General features: G+C 35.5%; 1 protein-coding gene across 1 annotated transcript; it reads right to left on the minus strand.

The window, feature by feature from the left end:
• Positions 1–1494: 1494 nt before the first annotated feature.
• Positions 1495–10807, minus strand: LOC139971098 (transmembrane protein 26-like). Its single transcript, XM_071977296.1, has 3 exons — positions 5752–10807; positions 4532–4721; positions 1495–4249 (listed from the first exon to the last, which is right to left on the minus strand). The coding sequence occupies exons 1-3, from the start codon at positions 5961–5963 to the stop codon at positions 3533–3535; spliced, it is 1119 nt and encodes a 372-aa protein (XP_071833397.1). The 5' UTR covers positions 5964–10807; the 3' UTR covers positions 1495–3532.
• Positions 10808–10871: the final 64 nt, after the last annotated feature.

Consider the following 10871-nt stretch of genomic DNA (forward strand, 5'->3'; position numbering starts at 1 on the left):
ATGCAAGCGATGCACGAGGGCGGAGCCCGAGTGCATCCAGCGATAGCATTAACACCCGGAGTGCATTAATCATGTGAGTAACGCACGCTAGACCGTTGATTAACCCCGTTCATTCATACACTACCATTTGTGTGGGGGAAAAATCATAAAACAAAACATATTTGGTTACGTATAACCGAAGATTTATTAAAGTGATGCCCCGTAAGTCGAATTAACGATTAACAACCAGCATAACAATAATGTACATGTGCAATTATAAAGTAATACTGAACGATAGTGAATATTATAAAGGAAACGTCTTTGAAAGGCTGTCATTCATAAAAGATGAACCATAATAACTTTTTAACTAATGTTTGGCAATATTGCGGCCATAAAACTATTTTTGAAAGGTCTCAATAACAAGGAACTACAAACAATTACTAGTTGGCTTCATCATATCAATACCCCACAGCTTCTGGTTCCCATAGCAACCATTCTAGGGACAAACATGTACGTATGGTATACAGTTATACTGTATGTATGTATGTATGTATGTATGTATATGTGATCTTCCCGCAAGCAGGAACTCGCGAAAGAAGCCATGGAGGCTTGTAGACTCGCAAGCTGACCGAAGCCAATCTCTCGGCACACATCCATTTAACGTCCATGTAGGGAAGTTGTTATTGAACAACACCCTTGCCAGACGACACACATTGCTGTCGGCGGGGAATCGAACCGGGGATCTCATGACTGGGAGACGCCGGCGTTAACCACTAGGCTATACACTCCGCCTATAACATAGTAGGCCTTGTATTGAACACGTACACTCACTTGAACGTACACACTACACAGTGCTTGGCACTGCGGTCGTTTAACTTTAAATTTATAATACTGTGAGCAACATAACGGCCTTGCGAACATTTAATTACGGACAGATACTGGATATATTTAAACTCAAAGCATCCACAACTGTTTGGTGTTTTAATACGGATATAACTATGAATTTTGGAAGTAAACATTCACAGGACTTTGGAAAGAACATTTGGAAAACAGTTTGGACATGTTAGACGTTTCAGCCCTAAAAGCAGCAGTAACGTTAATGTCATTGTTGGAGGCAACAGCTGTGCAGCCTACACTTTGGCCTAGACTCGAGTGCGGATCCATGTTTTCGCGTCCTTTACCTCTGGTGGCATCTTGCAAGACTTTTGAACAAGATCGTTTCTGTGAATTAAGTCTTTCTCAACCAGGTTTGCAAATCTTCCATTGTTTTCCTGAGTGTCTACCTCGTCTAAAGTGCGCAAATCGAAGTTCAAATCAAACGTTATATTAGCCATTTTGTGTTTTTGATGTATTTCGATAGCTCATCAGGGCAGACGACAAAACATGGTAACATGGTATCAATTGTATTCATCCGCCGGTAATTTTACCGTGCGTTACTCACAGGATTAACCACGGTCAGCTGACCTGAATGGACCAATAGGATTTAGGAATCTTTACTAAGTATGAATGAAGATAAGATTATTAATTTGTTCCGCTTCAATTATTTTCTTGAAAGTTGTTGAAATTGATAGAAATAAAAAAAGAAGACAGGACACATACAAACCAAGCAACTAACACGCAAACAAACAAACAATCGTCTATCAGAATAAAACTTAAAATAAAGAATGTTTTAAAGAATTAAGGAACGCCATTCATAAATCACTAAATGTGCATGGTGATGGTACGAAAAGAATGAGCATGCGCGCATCTACTTGTCCATCTTATGATGTATGTCTATGCAGCTGTGAGCAAGCGTGTGCGATTCCAATATAAACTGATGGTATGATACTACTTTAAAAAGAAGAAAAAACAAACTTGATTTGCATTTTGAAAACAATCGCTTTCAAGAATGCAGGTCAGTGGTTTAGTGCTTAATTTCATACGTTAGGATACATTTATCTTGTTATCTCCATGGAAACAAAACAAAAGACGACAGTCAAGGTCACGGGCGGTTATAAGGTTGGGTGATAATAAAAGTACAGTTCAAACAATCCCATGCAGACGCTATAAACTGACATAGTATATATATCATTTATAACATGTGATGAGTATTATGTTACTGCCTTTCCCGCATAAAAATGAAATATTAATTAAAAGAAATTACCTCTCCAAACCGTAACGCGAACCGTTATCGGCTAGTTGTATGGGTATGGCATTTGTACAATTCCTTTTTAGTAGATAGCGGCTCTTTTGAAAGACAATATTTCAATGATGCAGTAACTTTTGCTGCACATGTGTCATAACGTTATCATGCAGATTAACTATAAGTTCGTATATCACAAGCATCATTAATTTAATTTAATAGTGTCAAATAGCACGTGATTGTTAACACTAGGGTATCAGAAACATCTATATGATTGGCCTCAGGATGGAATATGGTTTATACCGTATATTAAGATATCCCGGACCTCATGCGATCAACTGTAGTATGAGAACAGGTTAGACAGCACCCACCTTAGGTCAGCTTCGGAGGTCAGCTTTAAATCTTAAAGATCTTATCGGAACGATAATAACTTTCAAGGCAAACGTAAAGAAAATATTATTATTAATTTATTCCGACTCAATTATTTTCTTGCAAGTTGTTGATATTGATAAAAACAGGACACACAAAAACACACCAAGCAACAACTAATACACGCAAGCAAACAAACAAGCTCGTAATCGTCTTTATGAATAAACTTTAAACTAAAAATGTATTAAGGAACAAATCACTAAATGTGCATGTTGATGGTGTGAAACAAATGACCATGTACGCATCTACTTGTCCATGCTTAATGATGTATGTCCATGCAGCTGTTAGCAAGCGTGTGCGTTTCCAATTCAAACTGGTATGATACTGCTTTATACAAAGGATAAAAAAACAACTTGATTTACACTTTGAAAACAATCGGTTTCACGAATGTAGGCTGTAGTACAGTGCTTAATTTCATACGTTAGGATACGCGTTATCTCCCTGGAAAAAAAACATTTAACAAATGTAACGGAGTAATCTTTTCTGTGTGTTTTTTGCGCGTTTCACATTTTTGGTTACATATACGCTATGAAGTTTCCATACTCTTTAACGTATGGGTGTTGGGGAGGGAAATTGTCCAGATTTAACACTCACAAACGAATAAGTATTGCATATGGTCAGCAAGATTAAAGGAACAACAAATGTTGCGTTATATAATACGCAATGGCACAAGTATATTATAATCCTCAAACGTTTAGTATACAATAAATGGTATTAGACTGGTAGCTATTAACTTCAATAATATAAAGGGGGAAAGGTTACATCGTTAAGAATCATGCAAATGTGATCATACATTAATAGCAAAGTTAAAAATGTCTACAACTTGGTCGTCCTGAGTGCGGAATACTCACTTCGTTATTACCTGGAAACTCTACAGTTGTCTCTACGTATATCTCACAATGTGAATACACTTTTCTTTTTTTCTTTTTTATCAAATATGGTATTTTAATACATCGATTTTAACAAAAATGAATTTAACATAGGTCACGGGAACAAATGTTATCAAGGGATGGCATCATCAGGATTGTTTTCCTCTACGACACCTGGAAGACTAGTAGAGAGGTCCTGTGCTTGCTCTTGTTTGGAGACAGATGCGATTTCGTATGGCGGATCCCCTTCTAAATTCTCTTCTGTTTTAGTGTCCTTTTCTTTATTTTTACCGTTAGCAACCACCCCAACGACGATAGCAAAACGATACAACTGGAGACAGAAGAGAATGCCATTCTTGATCGTGAAAAAGATCTGCCCGACTTCGTGCAGCTTAATCAACAGGTAAAGACGCATGACTAGATATGGTCCGTCCTGCATGATGACACTGACAAGCAAAGCCCAGATTTCACCGCCACAGCACCAAAGAAAAAAACTGCTTATTCCTTGAACAACACTACACGGATCCTGTTGAGCCTTAGCCGTGCCCACTACACGTGTCTTGCTCTGCTTGGTGGCGGTTAAACCTAACGTGAACTGCAGCAAACTCCAGGACCACAGAACCATCACTATTGTGACGAAGATGTCGTCACACGCTACCCTGGGTATCGTGAGGGTTTCTGTGATAAATTCCAGCATATCTGCAGCCATGCCCACGTATGCAAGAAGTAACTGTGAAAGTTGCTCTCGTGTCATGGAGCCCTTCGGTCCTAACCATCTACCTAAGATGAACACTAACATCATACTCTGTTGCAGTAGGACATTTAGTTGCAAGACAGTGTCATGGTATTCCTACAGATGAAATATAACAAATTGTATCACTTACATACAGTTATTATAACTTATATTAACTAGTTCTGCTAAAGTATGCATATGGTAGTTATATTTTAATTTTGTATACTACCTTTCTTTAAATTTATTCATGGTACATTATATTCGCAACAGGGCGTAAACATAGAAATGCTCAAAACTTTGTACTAACTCTGTTTTGGGAATAGCTGTAATCTTGAATCTTGTGTTTTATGAGAACATTTCAGTATTTCTTTTAAGTATAATACAAAATGAGAACCTTACCTCGTCACTTCGTTTACTGATATTCAAGGAATTACCCAGGGATGATAAACCTGACAAATCGGTTCGACATTCACTCGTCGTTTGGTTAAATTCACGTAGAATATCTTTGCCTTTGGCCATAGCAGAATACTCCAGAATGAAAATCTGTGGAACTAGCCAGGCTATGTAAATTACGACGCTAGGCAGGAGCCTGAGATAAAACAAGAGATAATAATGTCATTTATATTGTTATAATACTTCAATAATCGTATATCATTTACTGAGTTCAGCCAAAATTGTTATTATGACCCACCCCACAAGACTGACATAGATTTTTTTAAGATTTTTATCTCGATAGGCGGATGGGGTTAAGTTAATTAAATTATGCATGAGAAGAATGTCCGAGTATTAAATGGAAAATAACTTGAACAGACTCTCTTTTCCTGCTGGTGTACTCAGATATTAAACTAAACTCTCTCAAATTTATTTATTAACATGGCCCATGGTAGACGAGAGAAATATTCATTGATACACTATGAAAACTGGTATTATCGTTAAACATTTATATAAAACGGTTCAAAATCAATATAGCCTTCTACAAGAATTAATGGAAATTTCTAAATTTGTTAACTGTGAAACTTATTCATACTTATGTCCAGGCATCAGCCAAATGAAGTTACCACTTGTTTGAAGAGCATGTTTTGGTTGGGTTGTTAGATGTTATATTAATTATGAATTTAAGCTTGGATGTAAGAACATATGTGTATTATCCTTCTTATACCTCGAAAGATCAAAGCAGATACTTTGTGTGACATTGAATGTTTCCGTTACCGTAGAATTATGCCAAATATTAGCACCAAACTACTGACTTTAAATCATCCATTAAGTACAATTAGATATACAACAACTACAGCTACATGGTACTCTTTAGAAAACAGTTGATTGCAATAATAATGGCATTTTCACTGCTGTGTGAAACCATACTTAACCAATCTTTGATTTAACGAAGGTAATGAGTTATTCTCCATATAAACCGTGTCAAATATATATTAAAAAAAATGGACTAGAAAATTTTGAGTATACATTCATGGGTATGCCTTCAACTAAAAAATAATTTCAACTGATTATTTAATTCAAAACCACACTTTATTACTTATTGAAATCAATACAAACGAAAAAAAAGTTAAATCCGACACATCAAGGACAAAAAACACCATAAAAAGCACAATAAAAGCTCTTACCATTTCCATTCTCCTTTCTTACTTTTTTTGATCGTCCAGATGTATTCCGCTGCTGAAACAATAAGGAATAACTGGAAAAAATAAAGTTTGTTGTTCTTAGTTAAACTAGCTGCAAAGATAACACCTATGCTGGCATGAATGGCATAAATGAGGCGGACGAGCAATGCCTGAGACGCCATTATGGTCTTAACAATCTTTGCCGCACACGACATCCTTACTTCCGAAAGGGTTACAGAAAACCCCAAAACAGACAGAAAAAAATATATCAGTACTAATTTACGAAATTCGTCAAATCACAGGAAAGGAGTCCAAAACAAACTTTAAACGATAAGTCAGATAGTGTACCGGGAACTGTCCAAATATATATGGCACGAAGAAGACCTAAGTTTCAGGTTGATAACAAAAAAAGAAAAACGAGGTTGACCAGACGACGCCTTCCACTGTTCTGATGAGTGTACCACCAAACAGCGCATCTAATAGAGACTATTGTTACCCAAAACTTTAAATAATGCCAATATGGATTGACTTTATTGGGCGAGTCTCTTCTTTCAACGAGGACAACTTTAATTGAAACCATAATTTATGCAGGTATGACCAATGACGCAGAACGTATTTTGCAACTTGACAAGAGAACAGAAAGACGTAAAAGGATAACCGTTCCGGGGCTACAACCGTGACTTGTATTGACAAATATGATCATTTCCATTATAACTGAACAACATTATCATGTTCAAGAATTCCATGAAGTCATGCACCTGTTCAGTTATACTCATAATAATTGCGCTATTTGGATTCTTACATACCGATTGTTCAAATGAAAGTAGGCCTATACATGCCTTTAAATTAGTATCAATACAAGGGACTGTGATAACGTTTTCCAAACGAACAAACAGACAAGAAAAAGGAAAGTAGAGTAATAGAGAATACATACGAATTACAATGGCAAGGAAGATGTTGTGCATTAATCACAATGACGAGAAAGATGTCGTGCATTCATTACAATGACGAGAAAGATGTTGTGCATTATTCGCAATGGCAAGAAAGATGTTGTGTATTAATCACAATGACGAGAAAGATGTTGTGTATTATTCGCAATGGCAAGAAAGATGTTGTGCATTAATCACAATGACGAGAAAGATGTTGTACATTAATCGCAATGACGAGAAAGATGTTGTGCATTAATCACAATGATGAGAAAGATGTTGTGCATTAATCACAATGACGAGAAAGATGTTGTACATTAATCGCAATGACCAGAAAGATGTTGTGCATTAATCACAATGACGAGAAAGATGTTGTGCATTAATCACAAAAAAGAGAAAGATGTTGTGCATTAATCACAATGACGAGAAAGATGTTGTGCATTCATTACAATGACGAGAAAGATGTTGTGCATTATTCGCAATGGCAAGAAAGATGTTGTGTATTAATCACAATGACGAGAAAGATGTTGTGCATTAATCACAATAACAAGAAAGATGTTGTGCATTAATCACAATGGCAAGAAAGATGTTGTGCATTCATTACAATGACGAGAAAGATGTTGTGCATTATTCGCAATGGCAAGAAAGATGTTGTGTATTAATCACAATGACGAGAAAGATGTTGTGCATTAATCACAAAAACGAGAAAGATGTTGTGCATTAATCACAATGACGAGAAAGATGTTGTGCATTCATTACAATGACGAGAAAGATGTTGTGCATTATTCGCAATGGCAAGAAAGATGTTGTGTATTAATCACAATGACAAGAAAGATGTTGTGTATTAAACGCAATAATAAGAAAGATGTTGTGCATTAATCACAATGACGAGAAAGATGTTTTGCAATAATCGCAATGACGAGAGAGAGGTGTCGTGCAATAATCGCAATGACAAGATAGATATCGTGCAATAGTTTTGTTACATAGAGCCTTCTTAGTTAACTTTTTCTGCAGAATAATCGTTAAGAAAGCTTCCAACTTTAAAGTGTAATAGTTAATTAGGCTGTATAAGAGAATGAAAATGAAAATTCCTCAATGCTTAATTTATTCAAATTAAATCCATTTATTGCGTGTTGCTTTTTGCTAACAATGTTTTTTATTTATTCATGATATTTGCCTGGCCTACTGAAAAGATCTCAAATTATTTTATCAGCTTGAGTGATTATAAAAAGTGCAGGTCAAAGTAGCTGACGTCTGCCCTAAATATTGTATATACATAGCAAATTTAAAGGAACTTTGTCAAGGACGTTTATTTATTTCCTTTCCACACGATATAAAGAAAAAAACGTAACACTTTGACAAGTACTTCCTCGGAGCGTAACATAAAATAACATCAAATAATTGCACAGGTATGAAAGGTCGGTAACATTTCACTGTGAGCGACACTTTATAATGATTTTGGTTTATTCATATCTGGTCATTATGCGTCACATGTATCATCACATTATTAGATATCGGTTGAGATAAATTAAATTGGAATGACATGAATAACTTAAAGCATGTAATTAAGATCATGGTAATTATATCTGTTACTTTAAGTGCAACGCACTAACATTTTAATAAACATTTAAAATATTAATCAGTTCTCTCTATATAAATGTTTACGAACTTAAAAAGCAATCAAGCAGGACAAATTTTCGAGGTTAAATTTACATCTCTATAGTTATTGTAATCATATATTTTAGTTTACAGTAAAAAAAACATTTCGTAATGTTTTTTTTATAACAATTGCATTGTGTGACATTAGAACTACGGTGAACTGCTAATATTAAAAAGAAAATGTGCTTGTTGTTTATTAATTTACAGACGGTGGTAAATTTTCTATAAAATCAGACGACCTATCGATACGATCTCCGTTCTAAAGAATGTGTTGTGTCAAGTCCTCTTTTTAATATATTTTCCAATGCCTGATGAATGTGTGTAGATTCGACGGTCATCATCTTCATCCACTGTCTAACAACCTATGGCTTTGATTGTGTAACTCAATTTAAATGCATTTCAATTTTGAACGAAAATAAAATACAACGTTTGGGTTCACTGCTATAGGTTATGTGATATCGCCAGTCATCATAATGGACAGCAGTATAGGTCACCGACACTACCACAACTCATATGCATAGACATATAGGGCATCTATTCGGTATAATCTCTTTTTTATTTTTATTGGTTATGTTTTCCATGCGTCAGAAGTCATTGTACTAGAACAAGTGCATCTATTTTTAGCATGAAGAAAAAAAGGCTGGTATATTTAAATAATTGAAAAGTATACTTGCAAAAACGCTTGAATTACTTTACTATTTTATGTATTTATGAATATGTCATTTTTTTCGCGGCAAATATTGTCTATACTTGTATCAGGCGAGGGTTCAATCGGTTCATTTGTATATGAAGATAGTCTATGGCAAAATGTCAAATTTGTTAAGGTTTCCTTGTTGATACAAGAATTGTTTATGATAGTTTGCAGAGAGCTGCTTCTATGCAGGGTGTGCGATGATGTATGGTAACTTCGCGCACTGTGTTATAGGCTACACATTGTGTGTACCTGCATTGACAGAAACTGTAACCTGCCGTAATTTGAAAATCAAAAGTACACTGTGCAAGAAGTAAACGTAAACAGTGTAGTTTGAGTCTAATTTCAAGTAGTAATTCACTAATTTACCGTTATTATACTGTACAATTGAACGCATGCGCGAAATTAGCAGGGGGAGGGAGGGAGGGGGAGGGGGCGGGCGGGGTTAGGAATCACGTAGTTGAAGGATCACGAACTAAACCAAAATATGTTCCTAAGATTCAATCTCTACATTTTGCAAGTTTTTATGTCAGATAATATATCATTCTTTTATGATAATTGAGAAAGACAATACAGGACTGAAAATTAATAATCTTGTGATTGTCTCCGTGTATATTGTAGAGGAAAACAAAACGACTTTGAACAAGTCGACAATTGATCATTTGTACATAAATTTAGCCTTAAGAAATCCATCTGCAATAACTGTTAACGAGTGGTAGTTTGAAAGGTTTACTGAAACCAATTAAATTGAAACGAATGCCAAATAGCAGGGAATTGAGGTAAAAGCAGTGATTGTTAACGTCAGTATTAGTGATCTCTCATTCTCCCTCAATCCTGTCAACAGCTCCTGTTTTCTATTTCATTTATTGTTACGTCGGTACTAAATTTAATAATATACCACGTGGTTTTTAACACATGTGTATTCCAAGCGAAACTCAGAAAATGCTATCATATCGAAGTTAAGAATTTTACCATCGTTCAGTCAACAATTAAGCACGTGTTCGTAACCGTCGTTGTTCGTGGCCATGAAAAGGAAAAACATGTTCATACCGTTAGTGGTAGGCGTCGTTAATTTGGAAAATAATGTTTAACGATGCATGGGAGATGGAAAGGATTGTACCGGTAATAGGCATTTTGCTGCAAAGTGCAGTCTTAATCAAAAGTAGTTTAAAAAATAGTTAAAAGCATCAGAGCTTAATAGATGTAAAACGGAAATATTAGGTCTTTTGAAACAGCTCCGTTCGAGATATACTTTCAATGTATAAGCTTAAATTTGTGTTTTATTCTTTTGTTCAACAATTACACATAATATCATCCCCCTCCCCCAAAAACTTTTTTTAAAATAGAAATTATTCAATGTCCATTACTCTTGATCCATTCACTAGGAACTATAGCTTCTTTAAGCACTCAAAGTGTATGATGTATCAAGGCGAAAATAATCAACATTTCAAATATAAAATAATCGGTTAATTGCTCGAATGGTTGCGTGATTGATTTGATTGTGGATTAGCTTATTGAGCTGGTGAGAAAGTAATTAAGTAAATGATTGATTCATTCTTTGGGTGGGCGGGTGGGTGAATGGTGCATTAAACTATTTTAACAGTAAATGTGTTGTACGAGTAATTTATTGGTCAATATATAGCTAAATAAAATAAGTGAGTAGGTTCACAGGAGAGCGGGAGAGAGGGTTGTTGAGAGAAAGTTGCTGGGTGGGTCAGTGGGTGGGTGGGTGGGTGGAGATAGAGAGTATAGGAGTGTGAGAGATTGAGTAGGTGGGTGGGAGCTCAAGTGAGTAGTTTACCTTTAACATGGTATCTGAGTATTAATAATTAGTTCAGAAATAAGAA

Source organism: Apostichopus japonicus, chromosome 8 (genome assembly GCF_037975245.1).
Source record: "Apostichopus japonicus isolate 1M-3 chromosome 8, ASM3797524v1, whole genome shotgun sequence".
Classification (NCBI taxonomy): domain Eukaryota; kingdom Metazoa; phylum Echinodermata; class Holothuroidea; order Aspidochirotida; family Stichopodidae; genus Apostichopus; species Apostichopus japonicus.

Excerpts from the sequence above, each read along its gene's own strand:
- LOC139971098 (XM_071977296.1), bottom strand. The coding sequence starts at position 5,963 with ATGTCGTGTGCGGCAAAGATTGTTAAGACCATAATGGCGTCTCAGGCA. Across the intron at positions 4,722-5,751 it reads AAGAAAGGAGAATGGAAATG|GCTCCTGCCTAGCGTCGTAA; the intron begins GTAAGAGCTTTT and ends GTTTTATCTCAG. Across the intron at positions 4,250-4,531 it reads TCAGTAAACGAAGTGACGAG|GAATACCATGACACTGTCTT; the intron begins GTAAGGTTCTCA and ends TTTCATCTGTAG.